Below are 20779 nucleotides of genomic sequence, written 5' to 3'. Positions count from 1 at the left end.
TAGAAAAAGTGTTCAAATCACAAATAAACATATTTAAGAATTTTGAGAATAAGCATGTGACCAGTACCCAGATAAGAAAATGCAGCAGTAATGGCAACCCAGAAGCACTCCCAAGCTCCATGTCCCATCCTAGTCACCAGTCCCTTCTTCCCCCAAAGTAGCAACTATTCTGGCTTCTAATACCATACATTCATTTTTCACATTGCTACTTTTTTGTAAATGAAATGACACAGTATATATACTTTGCTCTGACCTCACCCCAAACATTTGTGCAATTTATTCATGTCATTACATGAAGTAGTAATTCATTCATTTTCTTAGTGTTGACACAATAATTCTCAGGACCAATTTATCCTCTTAAAAATGATTGAGGACTCCAAAAAAGCTTTTGATTATGTAGACTGTATCTATTAATATTTACTGCATTAGAAGTTAAAACAAAATTTTAAAAGTAATGCCTTTATTAATTCATTTAAAAATAACAGTAATAAACCCATTATATTTAAACATAACACTTTTAATGAATAGCTTTATTTTTCAAAACAAAAAATTGTTAAAAGAGAGTAGTATTGTTTTGTAATTTTGCAGGTCTCTTTAATATCTATTTGACATAGTAAGAAGATAACTGGTTTCCTGTATCTGCTTCTTTACTCAATCCTTTGTACTATTTTTTTTTTTTTTTGGTTGAAATATATGAAGAAAATCTAGGCCCTGAAGTTATGTAGGAGAGAAGAAAGGAGCATTTTTAATAGTCTTTTCAGAAAATTCTAGACATTCTTTGATACTACACCAAAACTTAACAAGTAGTAGTTTCTTAAAGTTTAGTTGAAACCTTTATCAGTGAAATTTTTGTCTTCAATTACATTAAAATCGATTGATCTATTTTACACTTTGAATGGATATTTTAAACTCCTACATGATTTTGTAACATGCATCTTTGCATTCTTTCAGAATATTGGTTGCCTGAGTTACATAGATCTCCCTAATGTTGACATGCTTCCTTGCACAACATGATTTTTATCATGTTCATGTCACTATTAGTCTTATAAGAAAAACTTTTAGCTGCTGGGAAACTGTTAAGTTCAAAGAGGCAGATACACGTTGTCCAACATTCTAATATTTAAATTTGAAAGCTCAATTTTATCTTTCATAGAAAATAGTGTCAGGCTGCTTTATTTGAGTTGATGGGTTTATTTTGTTTATTTTTAAGAAAATATCTGCCTAACAGGTCTTAATAACTATAATTTTGTCTTTGAGTCATTCTTTCAAATAAAAATGATGTTCTATGACAAAAGCTGCCAGTTTAGCTCATAACTCTAACAATTGCATAGTGCTTTTTCTTGAAACAACCAACATGTTTTTGGGTATTCAGAAGAAGTGCTTTATGCGTACTTCCATTTTATCACACAGATTATTAAAAAAAAAAAGTATATTCAAAACTTGAGATTTAATAAAATGAATATTTTCTACTGTTTTATCAGTGACATTCTTTTTTTTTTTTTTAAGATTTTATTTATTTGACAGGCAGGGATCACAAGTAGGCAGAGAAGCAGGCAGAGAGAGAGAGAGAGGGAAGCAGGCTTCCTGCTGAGCAGGGAGCCTGATGCAGGGCTTGATCCCAGGACCCTGAGATCATGACCTGAGCCGAAGGCCGAGGCTTTAACCCACTAAGCCACCCAGGCACCCCTATCAGTGACATTCTTTTTTTTTTTTAATTAATTTATTTATTTTCAGCATAACAGTATTCATTATTTTTTCACCACACCCAGTGCTCCATGCAATCCGTGCCCTCTATAATACCCACTACCTGGTACCCCAACATCCCACCCCCCTGCCACTTCAAACCCCTCAGATTGTTTTTCAGAGTCCATGACATTCTTATGTGAGGATTTTTTCCTGCTAAGATTTCCTAGTGGTGAGAAATATATAAAATGATGATTATACAGTTGGTGCCAACCCCTTGGTTTAGATTATGACCCTAATTCTACTCCCCATTGCTTTTGGGCTATCAGTAGTAATGTGAACACAGTGAAAAGAAGGCAAAGATGTCCCAATGTTTTGAAAGTAGCTTTTACTTCACAGACTCCTGAAAGGTTTACAGGAACATCCAGGATTTATGGACCACTTTAATAACCATTACTGTAGAATATTCAATATATAAATATATCAAACTTGATGTACCCAGTCTGTTACTGATAGACATTTGCATTGTTCCCAGACTATTCAAATACTGAGTAGTACTGACTAGTACTGAATAGAGCCTGTTTCAAACACTGCTGTTATGAACATTGTTTTACATGCCTTTAGGAGCACATATATATGAATTTCTATTAGCTATATATCCATGAATGAAATCTCTGAGTCATTGAATAGGAATATATTCACTTTTTAAGATACTGCCAAACAATATTCCAAAATGGTTGTACCAATATAGCAGTGTAAGAGAGTTCATTTGCTCCATATCATAATCAAAATATGATATAATTAGCCTATTTGAATTTCTGAACATTCTCATTGTGGTTTTAATTTATGTTCCCCAAATGACAAATGAGTTGACCACATTCTTGTATGTCTATTGGCTAGTAGGACATCTTTTATTTATTTTTATTTTTTTTAAAGGTGTGTTTTATTTATTTGTCAGAGAGAGAGAGAAAGAGAGAGTGAGTGATCGTCCAAGCACAGGGAGCAGCAGGCAGAGGGAGAAGCAGACTTCCTGCTGAGAAGATTCCCAGTGCAGAACTCAATCCCAAGAATCTGGGATCATGGCCTGAGCCAAAGGCAGGTGCTTAACCAACTGAGCCACCCTTGCATTCCTAGGACATCTTTTAAAATTAAATGCTTATTCTATTTTTTCTTTTTAAAAGTTTCTATTGAGTTTTTTTTTTTTCTGGTTTTCTTTCCTCATTGATTAGTAGTTTTAAAATATATTCTAGACATGAGTTTTTTTTTTAGAATGGTAAAGCTAAATCCCTCAGTGATTTTTTTTTTAAACTAAACTTTTTATCTTGAAAATTGTAGGTTTATATGCAGTTATAAGAGATAATATAGGGGTGCCTGGGTGGCTCAGTTGGTTAGGCCTCTGACTCTTGATTTTGGCTTCGGTTATGATCTCAGGATTGTGAGGTCAAGCCCCGTGTCAGGATTCACACTGAACTTGGAGTCTGCTTAAGATTCTCTCTCTCTTCCCTCTCCCTCTGCCCCCACCTGGCTTGTGCATGCTCTCTCTCTCTCCCTCTCTCTCTCTCTCTCAAAAAGGAAGGAAGGAAGGAAGGGAAAAAAGAAAGAGAGAAACAGAAAGAGAGGAAGAAAGAAAGAGGAAGAAGGAAAGAGAGCGAGCGAGCGAGCGAGAGAGATACCATGTACCATTTACCCAGTTCCCCCAGTGGTGCCATCTTGTAAAACTGCAGTAAATATCATAACCAAAAACATCTCAATCACCACAAGAATCCCTCACAGTGCCCTGTGATGGCCATTCCCACTGCTTTTCCCCTTATTCCCATAAACTCTCATAACCACTTGTACGTTTTCCATTTCTATAACTGTGCCATTTCAAAATACTGTTTAAATGGAACTGTACAGTATGTGACCTTTCGGGTTTGTCTTTTCACATTTAGCATAAATCTTTGCAAATTCATCCAGGTTGTTGTTGCATGTATCAACAACCAACAGTTTATCCTTTTTATTTATAAGTGGTCCATGGTATGGATGCATTACAATATGTTAAACCATTTGCCTGTTGAGGGACATCTGGGTTGTTTCTAGTTTTTGTCTGTTACTGAATAAAGCTGCTATAAACATGTATGTATAAGTTTTTAGTTTTTGTTTGAGTCTACATTTTCATTTCACTGGGATACATCCCCAGGGGTCAACCTGCTGGGTCATATGGTAGTTATATAGATTTTTAAAAACACTACTTACCTGTTTTCCAGAGTGGCTGTAACCATACCTTCTTACCAGCAGTACATGAGGTTCTAACTTCTCTGTACCTTCACCAGCATTTGCTGTTATTCCCTTTTAATTTTAGCAGTTTGGATAGGTGTGTATTAATATCTCACTGTAGTTTTTTTTTTGTTTTTGTTTTTAATTTAAATTAAATTAATTAACATGCAGTATATTATTAGTTTTAGAGGTAGATTGCAGTGATTCATCAGCTTTATGTAAAACTCAGTGATCAGTACATCACTTGCCCTTTTTAATGCCCATCACCCTGTTACCCTGTCCTCCCACTCCCCACTGTAGTTTTAATTTTCATTTTCCTAGTGGAAATGATGTGGAACATATTTTCATATGTCTAGTTGCCATCTGTATATTCTGTAGTGAAGTGTCTATTCATGTCTTTGCACATATTATAATGGGATTTCACATATGGTGTGAGATAGCTAGAAGTAGAAGTATGCCATAGACATGCATGTGAGTATGTGTGTGTGTGTGTGTGTGTGTGTGTGTGTGTCTGTGTGTGGTATCAACACCGGTGAAGTCTTTATTTATGAGGTTATGATTGACTTGACCAACAAAACTTGTAACTGTTATTTCTCCTGATAATTGGTCAGAGGAGACAAGTTCCCATCTCAAATCACAACTGTCATTAAGCTGTCACTTGTTTCCTCTCTTTTCCAGGACTTTGTGTCATGTATTGAGAACTACAGAAGAAGAGGACAGGAACTGTATGCATCTTTATACAAAGATCATGTACAGGTGAGAAACAAGCTCTTTTCCCTGCACAGAAGACTGGACACTCCCTTGATTCTGAAATGAAGACTCAGAAGGGCCTTTGGTTTAAATTCTAGTTGGCTAAGTCAACCATAGGTGAGCAACATGTGTGCTGTAAGCAACTGAGCAGAGAGGTAGCATGCTTATCCTTTCATCTACTCATTCATCCACTAGTAAAGAGATGTCAAGAGCCCAGGGTGGGTGCCTCAGACACTGTGCTGTAAGCTCGGGGCACAATTGTAAACAGAGAAGACATGGGCCTGACTCTCTGGTAGCTTCACTCTACCTCTGTGTATTAAATAACAGCACAAATAAATAGATCGTTATTACTTATGACAAGCAAGAGACATGGAAAATATAGGTACAATGAGAGATTATGATGTGGGGAGAATTTACCTTGGGCAGATCAGAGGCCCCCTCCAAGAAAGTGACCATAATGTTGAGATCTGAAGGAGAAAGGTGTGCAGAAGTATTTTGAGGTTGTGTTTCTCCCTGTGGGAGGACATGTGGGAAGATCCTGGTCAGGAAAGAGCTGGATGTGACCAATTAACTGGAAGAAGTGACTGGGTGACCTGAACTGGAAATGAACAAGGGTGATGATGAGGCAGGACCAGAGCATACAGAGCCTACTGCCACCTTAGGGCTTTTGCATTTTATCTGAAATGCAAGGGGTTGCCACTCATCAGAGCAGATTTAGATAATTAAAACACTTCTCTAGGTGTGATTTTGGACAGTGAGAGTAAAGGGTATTGTCTTTCATGCCAGTGAGATCTCTGGTTGGGTCTCAGGTCTGCCTCTTCCCGGGTGTGGAATCTGAGCCTCGGGGTCCCCATCTTGAAGATGGGATCATACTGCCCAACTGTGACCATTAAAGAACAAGTGTAGAGGGTCTAGAAGTGGCTGGCAGGGAATACATGGCCCATGTGTGGTTAAAGAAGTTCATCTTTAGTCAGTGTTGTTCACAAAATGTGGTTAAAAATGGTTGCCAATATCAGGAAAATACAAATCAAAACTACAATGAGATACCACCTCACACCAGTCAGAATGGGTAAAATTAACAAGTCAAGTAATGAGAGACACTGGAGAGGATGTGGAGAAAGGGGAACCCTCCTACACTGTTGGAGGGAATGCAAGCTGGTGCAATCACTCTGGAAAACAGCGTGGTGGGCCCTCAAAAAGTTGAAAATAGAGCTATCCTATGACCCAGCAATCACACTACTGGGTATGTACACTAAAGGTACAAATGTAGTGATCTGAAGGGGCACATGCAACCTAATGTTTATAGCAGCAATGTCCACAGTAGCCAAACTATGGAAAGAACCTAGATGTCCATCAACAGATGAATGGATAAAGATGTGGTATACAATGGAATACCATGCAGCCACCAAAAGCAATGAAATGTTGCCATTTGCAATGACATGGATGGAACTAGAGAGTATTATGCTGAGCAAAATACGTCAATCCGAGAATGACAATTATTATATGATCTTCCTGATATGAGGAATCTGAGAGGCAGAGTGGGAGGCTTGGGGTGGGGAGGAAAAAAATGAAACAAGATGGGATCGGGAAGGAGACAACCATAAGAGACTCTTAATCTCAGGAAAGAAACTGAGGACTGCCAGGAGGAGGTGGGTAGGGAGAGGATGGTTGGGTTATGGACATTGGGGAGGGTATGTGCTATGGGAGTGCTGTGAAGTGTGTAAGCCTGATGATTCATAGACCTGTACCCCTGGGGCAAATAATACATTATATGTTAATTTTAAAAAAGGGAAAAAAATGGTTGTCAATAATAGAGCACAACATATAGTATTAAAACCTTACTAAATATATTATTTTCTTTATGATTTCTCTGTTCCAAAGCCTATGTTAGGTATACGAAAGGCAGAGATGATAACACTACTGCTGTGCCTGGAGGGTTCTTAAAAATCAGTAGGGCACCAAGAGTTAATAAATAACCACAAATACGGTGATGAGGCCAATCCTAGGATGCCCTACTATAAAGAGAAGAGCAATAGAGTGTAAAGGACCACGGGCTGTGCCTGGGGTGAAGTGAGGAGCCAAGGAAGGGTGGAACAGCGGTGCCCAAATGTCAGGGAAACAAAAAAGGCTCTGATCAACTTAAGGCAAGTAATTTGGTCTAATTATTTCCATATGAGCTCATTTAGGAGCCCACACATGGCCCTGGGACTATGGATTCATGAGCTATGCATCCTGTACCTCAGAAACATGCAGCCTTCCTGGCTGTTCTGTAAGTGGAGGCAGTTCATCACAAGGGTGGAGGAGAAATCTAGGGGTCTACAGGACATGCTGCCATAAAAGCGATCAGGAGGCATTCTGATTTTTTTTTAGCAAAGCTGGTCCTAAACAGACTCTCCATTGCAGAAGGGCCTTATCAGGGACATCTTCCCCACTGCAACATTACCGACTGCATTGCACAGCAGGATGGGTGCCCTGCTGGCTTAATTGCATGTTACCTGTGCCCCTCAAACAGACCCCTGCCCATCAGTGTCCCACCATTTGTATTTACTGACTTCTCTCAGGACTAGCAATATGGCCAATAAATTCAATTGTTACCGGGGGAAAATAAGATGAATTGTTTAAGATTGCATTCTTTATTTATGAACATCCTTATCATACTTGTTCCATTTCAAGATGAAGGATTTGTTTGTCTAAATGTCCAGATCAGCATCCAGTCAAGAATGTGAGATCTCTCTTCTCACAGTTGGAAGACCTGGGGTGATTTGCTTATGGCTAGGAGAGACGTGCTGTGTGGCACTTTGTAAGTTTCTGCTGCAGTTTGTGAGATTGAAAGTTCATAGGGGAAAGGACAGAACCTAGCAGAGGCTCCAAGTCCAAAAGGAAACTATCCAGCCTTCTGGAGCATTAGCCTGGCTCATTTTCAGCAACAGGCCTGAATGGGATTCAGAGAATACTTGAGAAAGCTGTGTAGAGTTCTACTGCTTGAGGTATTTTTGAGAAAATCAGCATTTTGAGGCTAATCCATAAGGATACTTTCCAAGTGTTTAAATATTTAAGACAGATTGTTTGAACATTTAAAGGAAAGCAGAGGTAATCACCGTCTGCCAGAGATAATGGGGTCTGGAGTGTCTACCCTAGTTTTTTAAGGGACAAAACATTTTCCCAGTGCAGACCCCTCTCCACTTCCAGAAAAACCATGTTCAGATTCTATAAAGAGTTCAGACTTGTGAAACCTGCCATGTTCTTCAAGGACAGCTTCACCCAAGTATACTCAATGAGATCTCCCCAGGAGGGTGGTACTGGTGAGATTCAGGGATTCTGGCCCCATAGGACTTTCAAGAATAGGTGGAATAAGACTTCTCTAACTTGGTATTTTACCCACAACTGAGAGGTCTCTGGAGATGGCAGGAGCCCGCAGCATGACAAGGTCACATTACCCAATGCCCTGGAAGTTAAACCAAGCATCATTATATCCCATCATTATATTACCAGTAAATCTGGCAATTCTAGTATTCAGTCTCTCCAATTTCTTGTCATTCTGGAAGTACTGGCAAAAACCATTTCCTGTCCTCTGGCCCTGCCCAAATCCCTCTTTATCTTTTCCACATTATATTTGTTCTATTCCTGATGGTCCAGCTGCTTTGGTTCTGCTCTCTCGTATGCCCAGATTGTCCTCTTCTTGTGGGGAGTCCTTACCATAACATGCAGAAATGCCTCATTATTCCTGTGATATTTTTAAAACATTCCAGGCTTTTCTGGTTAAAGCTCTTTGCAAGGTGCCTGTCATACCAGAAGTAGACTTTTTTTTTTTTTTTAAGTGTATGAGAGGCATTGTTCTTGGGTTCCCTAGGGTCCAAACAGGCTGTTGCCATTTCTTGCTCAGTTTCTGTATATTCGTCAAGTGTTTGTCACATTTCTCTCTTTTTTAAATTTAAATTCAATTAACCGACATATAGTACATCATTAGATTCAGATGTGGAGTTCAGTAATTCATCAGTTGCATGTAACACCCTGTGTCATCATATCACATGCCTTCCTTAATGGCCATCTCCCAGTTACCCCATTCTCCCCACTGACCTCCCCTGTAGCACCCCTCAGTTTGTTTCCTAGAGTCAAGAGTCTCTTACGGTTTGTCTCCCTCTCTGATTTCTTCCCATTCAGTTTTTCTTTACTTCTCGTATGATCCTCTGCACTGTTTCTTACATTCCACATATGAGTGGAACTCTATGATAATTGTCTTTCTCTGATTGACTTATTTCATACAGCAAGATACCCTCCAGTCCCATCCACACTGATATAAATGGTAAGATCTCATCCTTTTTGATGGCTGAGTAATATTCCATTGTAGACACACATGTACACACATATACATACATACATACCACTTCTTTTTTTTTTAAAGAACAAAAATAGTGGTATTTTTAAATTTTAATTAATTTTTTTCAGTGATCCATAATTCATTGTTTTTGCACCCAATGCTCCACGCATTATGTGCCCTCCTTAATTCTGATTTCTCCCAACTCACTTCTCCTCTCCATCTCCCAATGTCCTCCATGTTATTCCTTATGCTCCACAAGTAAGTGAAACCATATGATAATACCACATTTTCTTTATCCATTCATCTGTCGATGGATATTTCTGCTCTTTCTATAGTTTGGCTACTGAAAAAATGCTCAACATCACTTGCAACCAGGGAAATAGAAATTAAAACCAATGAAATACCCCTCATACCAGTCAGAATGGCTAAAATTAACAAGTCAGGAAATGACAGATGTTAGGGAGGATGTGGAGAAGGAGAAACCCTCCTACACTGTTGGTGGGAATGCAAGCTGGTGCAGCCACTCTGGAAAACAGTATGGAGGTTCCTCAAGAAGTTAAAAAATAGAGCTACCCTATGACCCAGAAATTGCACTACTAGGTATTTACCCCAAAGATACAAATGTAGTGATCCAAAGGGCAAGTACACAACAATGTTCATAAAAACAATGTCAAAGCTCTTTCAAATGCAAACATCAGGAACTCAGCTCCATCTGGCTTAGGCAGCAAATGAACTATTATGTCATACTGAAAAATGTAGGGGAAGCAGGCTTCAAGAAGAGCTGGATTCGTGTATTCAAGCTCTGTTCTAAGCCATCAGTTTCCTTTCTCTCCCTCCTTCTTCCTCTCTTTCACACATTCTAACACACACATCACACTTACATCAACACACACACACACGCACGCACGCACGCACACACACACACACAATCACACATCCATGTAAGAGATTCCTACAACATTGAGGAGCTGGTGCAGGTGGACAAGGAGCATGTGAGCTGATGCGAACTCCCACTCTAGTCCTCAAGCTGTGCACCCTATAAGTAGGCAGGTTCACATGAAGCCTGGGGACCACTCTCTAGCTGGCACAAAGGCTGTGTCTTCCTGTTGAGCTACATCCCTGTGGGCTGTGTCTGCCTCTTAGTGCACCACTGGTGCTCATAAAGGCACCCTGGCGTGGGGCTGGTGGCCACGACCATGAACATATGCATCCACCTCTCTGCCCTGCCTGCTCCAGATGGGGCTGCAGAGAGCACCACTCCCAGTCCCAGGGAATCAGGCACACTAGCCCGTCCTATAATCATCCTCCACCCGCTTAGATTAGCCAGACTTAGATGCCATTCAGAATTGAAGCCAGGGCTGGGCTCAGCTCCTCCTCCAAAGCACCAAAACCGGGGGAGGACTGGTTGCCCAGAGGAAAAGCTCATTGATACTACGACCCAAAAGTTTCCATTCAGCCCCAAATCAGAGCTATTTCTAACATACCAGAAACCTTGCCTCTAAGTCTTTGGCATGGTATTTGGCTCAATCAACTTTAAACTGAAAAAGGACCTTACTTGGTGCAGAAACATGGGCATCAAAGAGCACCTTACAGGTGTGGGACCTCAGGGCTCTTGGTCTTCAGTCATCTCATGTCCTCTGTCCTGTGACCACTTGCAGCTTTCTTTCATGGACTAAATAATCACTCATCTCTGAGGGGTCTCACCACTGACACGTTTCTGTCTGGCCACAAGTATTCCAGACAACTTATTTGCTCTGTGTTGAAAATTTGGCCAGCCATGAGCCCCCAGGCTGCATAGGTAGATCTTTGGGAGTGAAGAGACTACTTTTTTTTTTTTTTTAAGATTTTATTTATTTGAGGGAGAGAGAGAGAGAGAGAGAAGTTAAGTGGAGAAAGGTCAGTGGGAGAAGCAGACTCCCTGTCAACCAGGGAGCCTGATGTGGGACTTGATCCCGGGACTCCAGAACCATGACCTGAGCCGAAGACAGTCACCCAACCAAATGAGCCACCCAGGTGCTCCAAGAGACTATCCTTAAAATACTAATTTTAAGACCAGCGTGGACAACCCATAGTTTGGGATTGTTTATCCTCTATGAAGCTCTATATGTTATTCCAAACCCATCAGCAATCTCCAAGGAGCTGAGAGATTTTCCCTAAAAGGGTATTCATTTCATATAATCTAATCCCTGTAAAAGGTTTTGGACAGACATTATTTTTCTGGAGTTCCTTATTAACCAATTGGAGTATTATATAAAATGCTGTAACTCTTTTGGATATGAATTTAAGAACTGTGGAGAAACAAAATAATCTTGCTTTGAAATGGGATTTGCTTTATTCACAGTAATAATACTGTTTATGCCAAGCAAGTCACCACATAAAACTCTTGAAAATATTGTCTCATTTAATCCTTACACAAACCCATGGTTTTATTATTATTGTAATATTATTAACCACATTTGATGAGGAAGCTGAAGTCCCTTTACACTGGACTACTAGGAAGTAGCAGAAACATCATAACAACTCAGGTTCATCTGATGCTAAAGACCACAGACTAAGCACTGTGTTGTCTGTTATATATATATTTTTAAGACTTTATTTATTTAAGAGAGAGAGAGAAGAGGGAGGCGCAGAGGGAGAGGGAAAAGCAGACTCCCTGCTGAGCAGGGAGTTGAGCCTGGGGCTTGATCCCAGGACCCCAAGATCACAGTGAGATGACCACAGGCAGCTGCTTAACTGACTGAGCCACCCAGATGCCCTGTTACATTTTCATGGGAATTTTCTAGTTCCAAGAATGATTTACCTGTTCCATATGGCCTGGATTTACAGAACCTAACTCTAAGTCTGCCATGTCAGTCTTTGGAGTATATAGCATCAGAAATCATGAGTTAATAAAAAGATGTCAGACCCTCAGGAAAGGCACTAGTGGGCAGGCTTAAGTGAAGGCTTGGAATCAGATGGACTGGGTTTGCATCTCTGCTCCATCACCCGGTGGTCTTTGGAGAAATCACTACTCCTCTTCCAGACTTGATTTATTTATGAATATAAATATTTATGAATATAATAGAAATTATTTGCAAGTTTCAAGTTTTACTTATGGTGCTACTGGGTAGAGGAAATGAGATAGAGCAGGTGAGGGGCTCAGCCCTAATGCACGATAATGATTTTTTTTTCTCTTTATGTTAAGTTTATGAGATCTGTGCTTCTTGTCATTAACACTTTCGCCTTTCAGTTTTCTGAAAACTTCAAATCAAAACTCAGGGCAAATACCATCAAGTATTTGAATAATACTTTGAATAAAACTTTGAAAATCAATGTTCCCTTGGCAGGGGATGCTGACAACTTGTGTGGCATACAAAGGCAGTTCAGGGGTGTACGTTATAGAAGGTTGGAGTTATACTGTAGCAGAAGGTGTGACAGCCAGATTTCAAGTATGCAAACAATGAAGATTTCATAGGTAAGGGATAACTTTCAGTAATATCAAAGGCTTTAGCTTCTATGAACATTCTAGAAGGCAATATTCTAGAACCCTGTGGTATTAGGATTAGAAAGACCCTTAGACAATATCCAGGCCAAGCCTCTCATTTATCCGTTGGAGAATCTAGAGGTCCAGAGACAGGAATGACGTGTTCACATCTGCCAATTGTTGGCAGATGTGCTGATCCCCCACACCTCAAGTCCAGACACTGACAGGAGTATCCTTCGCATCATGTTTGAAGGGCAGGGTCTGTGGTAAAACACCCTGTCCATTTTGAAGAGTAGGGACTGTGATGAGATTCTGCATTCCACTTAGAAGATAGCTGTCCAGTGTACTCTGATGAATCGTCTCAGGACCTTTGGGACCAGTTCTGTCCTGCACAGCACCCAGCAGTCATGTTCCTGTGAAGGCCAAAGGGCAGATGGCTTTCTCCTCCTCCAACCTGGATTAAATGGTTTCCAAGCTGAGAAACCGATCTCTTCTCCCAGACTGGTCCTAGCTCTGGAGTGCATTACACACCCTGAAGGTGTGCAGAGCTTCCTAGAAGGGTTTGTTTTTCTTTATCTGAACAATTCAGAGGCCTTGGTCTGTTCACCCCCAGAAGTTTGGGGCCAAGCCCATAAGAAAATTTATCCAGGAATGACCCTGCATTTCTGCTTCCCAGAGGCAGAGATGTGACAGCATCAAGGCAGCCAACACCTGGGCCAGGATTCAAGAGCAGCTTTTTGGGGAGCTGGGCTTGTGGGGCCAAACAGCAGAAGCCACACTTTGCTCCAGATGGGAACTGGACTGGAGAGAAGGACCAGCTCGCATGAGGAAACGCATCAGACGCTTGTCTCCCCTGGAGACCCTGAGTCCAGAAAGGCTCAAGGTAAGTGTTGGACACAGCAAAACAATGTAGAGAAGGAAAGATGTAGAGAAGTGTCTCCTTTGCTTTTCTTTCTTCCAGGCAGGAAAGATGTAGAGAAGTGTCTCCTTTGCTTTTCTTTCTCATGCTCTTTTCATCAGGGGTGCTTTGGCATGGGTAGGCAGGCGAGATCATGTGCACAGGAAATGTGGGAGTGCTGTAATTTATTCTCAATGCCATTTAACAGAAGAAAAGAAACTCTTTCTCCCTAGTGCATAGAAAGGATGCTCTAACTACAGCCTAAGTAAATAAGTAAATGAGCCAGTGAATGAATGCTGGGGTAGTTCATATACCGACACCACTAACCTAGTACCACACTGACATCCACAAATATTGCATCTGATGTAATCATCTGGACATCAGTGTTTGCAAAGAGCCAAGTGATGGCCATTGTCTGTAACAATTATTTGCTATGGAACAGTCATAACTAGTGCTGTTATGGGCATTATTGCACAATCAAGTCTCTTTAACAAGTTTTACAATGGAAATAATCTTGAACTCAGCTATTTCTGCAAGCTTGAGCCCATGACCCATGTAACCTAAACAATGTTGAGGCCACATCAGATTCCCAAACAACAGAATCTAGGTGGGCCCTGGGAGTTTGCTGTGATGAATTTTTGAACTCTGTTGTCAAACTGACAGTGTTGCATTTTCAAGAATGTGGAACCAGTTAGATGAGGAGTGGAGATGGAAAAATCTGTTAATAGTTCTTTCATGTCCTCGTTGGACAATTCTGATTCAAGATATTACAGAGGGCAACCTTCCAAACACTGGAATGCAAGACGTTTCCTTCCACATCCATCCTGAGATACAATGTTGGGCTTATTCTCTGCTCTGTAACCTCAGAATCTTTTACACTTTAAATCCTTTATAAAATTTAATGAAAAAAATTATATTTCATTTATTCAGTAGACACTTGAATTTTTAATGTACTGTCAATAAATCTCTGGTTTTATGTAGTATTTTTCTCTCAATGCATTCCTTAGGAAGTGGAGGCAGGAAAAATAAGTATCCTGCCCTCTGTGCTAGTGACAAAGGCAAAGCCTGGCTAGAAAACCTGGTCTCTGGTTTCTCAGGCTGCCTCGCCCCAGGTCCTGTGCCTAGTCCCCTCTCCAGGGTGGCCCATACCACAGACATCCGGGATGCTATTGAATCCCATTTTGGCATCATCTTTGGTAATTACTGTAAGTCCTACTTAATGGAAGATTGTGGGTTTTTGCCCCTTTGACTTGGGACCATCCATACTTGCATTTTATTGTGGTCCTTCAGGATTTAGGATCCCTCCCTCCTTGCTTCTAAGACTCCAGTAAATGAGTAATTCCAGGGCGTCACGTGTATGTGTGTGTGTTTGTGGGTCTGTGTGGTAGGGTGGCAGGCCATAGTCTTCAGGATTTCATTTGTCTTTTCCCTGGTTTTATTTCAGGAAAACCAAGACAGAAATGGCAGTGTTTCCGAAACAAATGTTGAAAAGCAAGGTATTCCATTTATCAGTTTACCTGTTTTTCATTTGTAATTAAATCACATCTTGGTTTTATTTAATATGAAATTCATATTTTGGAAAAGGAAATGCTGCCAGTCTAAAGTGGATGGTGCTTAGACTCTCTTCCTTACTGTGCTCTCCAGAGTGAGGAGGAACCTATTCCAGACCTTGACTTTCTGTTAGGTGAAAATTTTTATGTTAAATGTGCAACAGTAAGAATTTTATCTTGTCAATTTACTGTACCAGAGAGACCTTAAAAGTGTCCCCAATTAATACAAATACATGCTCAGTATGTGACCCAAAGTATATAGAAAGAAAATAAGAAAGTGTTTTAAAGTAAAAATGGTAGAAGAGATATTTAGTACTTTATACACTAAATTGTTTATAAAGATGACAGCTACAATAGTCATTATTTCCTAGTCTAAAAAAAATACTTTGAATCATTTTTGATGTTTACACTTACCCTTTATTTGTGTAATTTTCGTGGAGGAATTTGGTTGAGTTGACTTGCTGGAAATCCACAGTTTATTTTCAGAGGTCATTTGGCACGAACACATCCGAATACACACACACACACAAATACAACTGACAGACACACACAGATGTATACACTCTAGTCCAGATTGCGTGTTTCTACCAGACCCTGCCTTTTGCTTCAAACACTGCCTGCCTGTGAGTTTCATTGTCTCCTGAGGTGCAGCTAGTGCCGTATCTTTAACCAAACGACAACTTCCGAGCACTGATCAAACTTGTCTCGCTTAGTGCCTAAGTACTGGATTCTGCATCGAGCCTTCTGTCTTGCTAGTCTACAGTAACAGCGCCCAGAAGTGAGGGTGCTGGGCCCTGATCCCATGTTTGTTTTTTTATTATTGATTATGTTATGTTAGTCACTATGCAGTACATCATTTGTTTTCGATGTACTCTTCCCTGATTCACTGTTTGTGTATAACACCCAGTGTTCCAGGCAATCCATGCCCTCCTTGATACCCATCACTGGGCTCACCCATACTCCCAACCCCTAAACTTTCCCAGCGTCCATAATCTCTCATGGTTCATCTCTCCCTGTGATTTCCCTTCCTTCATTTTTCCCTTCCTTCTCCTAATGTCCTCCATGCTATTCCTTATGCTCCACAAATAAGCGAAACCATATGATAATTGACTTTCTCTGCTTGATCCTATGTTGATTTGGGGGTCCCACTGTGGCACCGAACTTGGGATAATGTCATAATGCCATTTGCTTCTCTTCTCTTTACCCTAAGCCACACGAATCCAAGATCAGAGGGGAAATCTGCAGAGACTGTGTTGGTAGAAGCATGCACTGATGTGGACTATGGTCATGGGCTGCTGAGTCCTCTCATTCCCATACAAAGATCCCTGCCCCGAGTAAGGAGTTCAGCCAGGGAAGAAGAAGAAAGGGCTTATGTTACAGTTCTCCCCTATGCTTTCTTGGGAGCCTATATCTCAGTGTTCTCTATGCATGGGGAAAAGCCTCTGGTGGCTGTTGCTGTAAGCAGCAGACACTTTCATTCATCCAGTTGGGAGACTCCCAGGTGGGGAGGAGTTCAAAGAGGTGAGCAACTTAGCACAAAGAAAATGGCCCCTCAGCTTTGCAGTCATGTACCATGCACCTGCCTGTTTTAGGCAAGTGGACATCTAGGACAGGGGAGGGAGAGAACACGATCCAGAAATCTGCAGCTCTGTACTCACCTGGTACCCAAATGTCTATGTCCAGAAGTGCATGCTTGGGAAATAAATCTAGGCGTGCACACGCATGATTGCAGCACAGTGCATTTATGGTAGAAATAGAAACTATCTGTGCCTCCAAAAAGTTGGATATGGATTAGATGATTATGAAAGAGCCACACAACAGAATATTATACAGCCATTTTAGGTGAGTTCAAAGAACTTTTAATGAAATGAGAAAGTGCTCATAATCTCAAAAAAATTCTAGAGAAGATGCATGGATGGCTCAGTCTGCCTTCGGCTGAGGTCATAATCCCAGGGTCCTGGGATCAAGTCCCACATTGGGTTTCTGCTCAGTGGAGAGTCTGCTTCTCCCTCTCCCTCCCTCCTCCCCTCTCCTTGCTCTCTTTTTCACTGTCTCACTATCACACTATCTCATTATCACACTATCTCAAAATAAATAAATAAAATCTTCTAAAAAAATTCTAGAAAAGAAAAACTGTAGATGCAGCATAATTCCTATCACGTTAAAAAAAATCACGTATGTGTGTTTATGTGTATGTCTACACATATATACATATACATCCAGAAAAGATATTAGAAGTAAAGAACCCAAATTGTGAACCGGGAGGAGAAAGAGACTTGGTTCAGATTCAGCCTCTGGCTCTTTGTGACCATGTGACCCTGAGCCAAGTAATTAGCCTCTTCCTCTTTTCCTCGATTGTGAAGGGAGTTTGAAATAGAATCTACAATCCAATAGAAGTAAATGAAAAAAATGCCATCAAAAGCATCCAGCCCAGAAAAAGAGCTTACTTTGTCAGAGCTGTGGTTTATTAGCACTGTCTCTGGGTGCCTGAGTGATACTTGTTTTTCCTTCTCAAATATTTTAAGTTTATTCTCACAATTTCATGGTTTTCCAAGTTTTTTTTTTTTTTTTTTTTTAACACTTAGATCATAGTGCATCCATACTTAGGAAACAAACAAACAAACAAACACTGTTTTAAAAGAATAAGGTAAAGTTCAGAAAAAAGAAAAAAAAAAAAAAGCAGATTCTAAGTGACCCTAAATGGAATTTCTCTACTGATGAATGAGGGTGGATTTTGAGGTGGTGCCCCGCAGTCATTCTGGAGCTGCAGCGTTCCAGACCTGGGACACCTTCCAGAGTGAATCAACCCAACAGTGTGTTGACCGTACCACGGGGTCAGGGGATGATATCCACTTTCAGACACAGTGAGGGGCATGCTGAGAGCCACACCACTCACCTCTGCCCTGAAACCTCACGGTTTCTCTCCATGACTCACGCCCATGCTGTGCACCACCCCTCATGAGGTCAGGGGGCTTGTGCCAAAACCGTGTGTCCCTTTATGCTGCTGCAGATGAGCTGACACCAAAGGAAGCTGAGAGTGGGAGAGAGGAGGTGGCGGTGGACTGCACCCAGCTGACCTTCTTCCCTGCCTTACATGAAAGTCTGCACTCTGAAGACTTCTTGGAACTGTGTCGGGAAAGACAAGTTATTTTACAAGAGCTCCGTGATCACGAAAAGGTAATGTAGTGCACCATGATTCTTTAAAGGTTATCAGGCATGAGATCAAGCTTTCCTCATTCACATGGGGGGTGATGCTTCTCTTCAATAAAAAAAAAAAAAAATGAGCAAAAAGAGCAATCATGCTTCTAAATTGGCGGGCCCAGAGCAAGGGGACAAATGGAAGCTGACAAACCTTGCATCGAGATGTTTAAAAGATATAAATCAAGGGGTACCAGGGTGGCTCAGTTAGTTAAGTGGCTGCTTTGGCTCAGGTCACGATCCTGGGGTCCTGGGATCCAGCCCCATATCAGACTCCTTGCTCAGCAAAGAACCTATTTGTCCCTTTGCCTCCCTCTCCCCCTGCTTGTGCTTGCTCTCTCTCTCTCTCTCTCTCTCTCTCTGTGTCAAATAAAGAAATAACATCTTTTTAAAAAAGATATAAATCAAGCTAATGCACTGTTATAAAATATTCTCTAACTTCCACACTAACCTTTATAATACCTGGAAGACCAGTTTCAGATTTAGAATTCTTGATCTTGTTTGGTTTGACCCTAGACTGCTCACTCTGCCACCAGCCTCCCCGGGCCACCATTCAGGCCTTGGGATGAGCACCCTTGCAGCCCTGGCACCCCTCAGCAGGGTGGATCTGGAGAAGATGAGTGCCTGGGCTAGGGGGCAGGTTGGACAGTTAGCAGGGAAATCTGCAGTCTAGGTTGCCTGGATCGGGGTTGGAGGACCTATACCATGGCCCCCTGCTATGACTGGAGAAGGGCCAGAGGGATCCCTAAAGTATGGCTCCAGCAGAGAATTACTCTTACCCAAATCAAAGAAGGGTATGAAAGACGAGGCTTATGTCTTAGAGTAAACCAGACCTGAGCTCAAATCCCAACTTGGCAATATACTAAATTGCATGTTACTGAACATTTTGAGCCTCAATCTTTCTTTCTTATCTTTAATGAGAAGTGTAGAACAACCATTGCACAAAATTCTTGGAGGGGTAAAATGAAATAATGGAAGCAAAGAGACTTGCTCAGAACAGGGCATATGTGAAGTAGCCCATTAAAGACCAACTCTCTTCTCTTACTAAAGCCTAGGTGATTTAAGAGCCTCTGAGTCTCACCCATCAACCCTCTGTTCACAACATAAGTGAAGGAGCTTGGCCAGCAGAGCAGAGGTGTTCTGAGGTGGGCAGGGGGACTCAGAGGCCATGCAGGGACCACACAGAGATGAATGTGTAAAAGCTGAGGGCTAGTCAGGTGGATGAGAGCAGATCCGAACTAAGACTCACCAAGGAAGCAGCCTGGATTTCCAGGAGCAGGTGCCCAGCTTAGCGAGCTTGTGAGGAGCATCAGCAGGTGCAAAAGTAAAGGACATCCTTTCCAGGGCCAGGTTCCTTGCAGAGACTCCTGGGGGAGGGGGGGTTAAGCTGGGTTTGCTCCTTGCAGGGGCTGGATAGAAGGGGGCCAGCTTGAAGTACATTGCCAAATGGTCCCCAGCACTTTTATCAAGTTTCTTAGCTGCTTTCGGACTGGGTCCCTGTTTAACCAATGTGGTCTTGGAACAACATCATCTTCTCTACACCTGCTTACCCCAAAGCTTTCAGGCACAGGGTAAATGTCAGTCCCTATCACACCTCACTCATGACTTTGCTCTTGCTGGTGCATCTAACGTGCCCTGGCTAGCCAACTCTCTGAAGCCAATCTTGGCCACTTTTCCACTCTGGGATGTAGAGTACCTACAGTTTCCACTGCCCCTGCATCACTCCCTCCCCTTGCTCCAGGCACACAGCCTGACCTTTCTCACTTCACCTGTCTGCCTCTCTCCCTGCACTTATGCTCTTTAACAGAGCGGCTGCTGGGTACCTAACCTCAGGCATGCATGGAGGAGACATTCAGTAAACACTTATGAATGAAGGACTGTGAAATTCATGTTTGTTTTATTTTGACTATGGAACTGAAGTGTGTCTACTTTGTAAAATATTTACAGATCGAAATCAAAACATGTACACACATATATATATATGACATATACACATACACATATGTATTTATATCCTGTGTGCTATTCATGATACCAGCTGCTGAGGACTAACAGCTGGTAATGGTTTGGATTATCAATAGAGTATTGTGTTCATTTGAGAAATGTTTATCTAGTACATGCGTAATCAGTTGAAAAACAGCTCGGAGATTAATATTTTCTTTCTATAAAAACTTTCCTCATGCCCTTAAAAGCTTATATAAAGTGGTGATTCTTAGCAGGGGGCAGCTTGACCCCCAGGGCACATTTGCCAATGTCTGGAGACTTTTTCAGGTTCATGAGTTGGCGGGGAAGGGATGCTATTGACCCCTGGTAGGCAGAGACCAAGGATGCTGCTAATGATCCTACAAAGCTCAGGGCAGTTCCACCCCCCACCAGAAAATAGTTATTCAGTCCAAAATGTCTGGCAGGAAGTGTAAGGTGGGAAACCGTGAGAGGAAGGATGCTTGTTAAGCAGCTGTCACGGTCAGCATCCCCTCCTCTTTCCTGATAGGGTAAGGATATATGGGATTGTATGTGTCCATATTGGTTATTTTCATCATTTTGGTAAGAATTCGTCAATGGCAATGCTTTGCTTTTGCTTGGTATATTGATTTTCTGCTGCTGCCATAACGAAGTACCACGAACTTAGTGACTTAAAACAGCACACGTTTATTAAACGCAGA

At 41.4% G+C, this 20779-nt stretch overlaps 1 protein-coding gene across 7 annotated transcripts in view; it reads left to right on the top strand.

Moving 5' to 3' along the window:
* WDFY4 (WDFY family member 4) overlaps positions 1 to 20779 on the top strand; it is a 276628-nt gene that overhangs the window by 155539 nt on the left and 100310 nt on the right. For all 7 annotated transcript variants that reach the window (XM_059169641.1, XM_059169642.1, XM_059169639.1 and 4 more), the window contains exons 40-43: positions 4618 to 4695; positions 13147 to 13353; positions 14813 to 14864; positions 17929 to 18095. In XM_059169641.1, the coding sequence (XP_059025624.1) occupies positions 4618 to 4695; positions 13147 to 13353; positions 14813 to 14864; positions 17929 to 18095 (504 nt within the window). The remainder of the gene's footprint in view (positions 1 to 4617; positions 4696 to 13146; positions 13354 to 14812; positions 14865 to 17928; positions 18096 to 20779) is intronic.

Source organism: Mustela lutreola, chromosome 4 (genome assembly GCF_030435805.1).
Source record: "Mustela lutreola isolate mMusLut2 chromosome 4, mMusLut2.pri, whole genome shotgun sequence".
In the NCBI taxonomy this organism is placed as follows: domain Eukaryota; kingdom Metazoa; phylum Chordata; class Mammalia; order Carnivora; family Mustelidae; genus Mustela; species Mustela lutreola.
The sequence above is the reverse complement of the archived record's forward strand: the minus strand, read 5'-3'. Positions and strand labels throughout refer to the sequence as shown.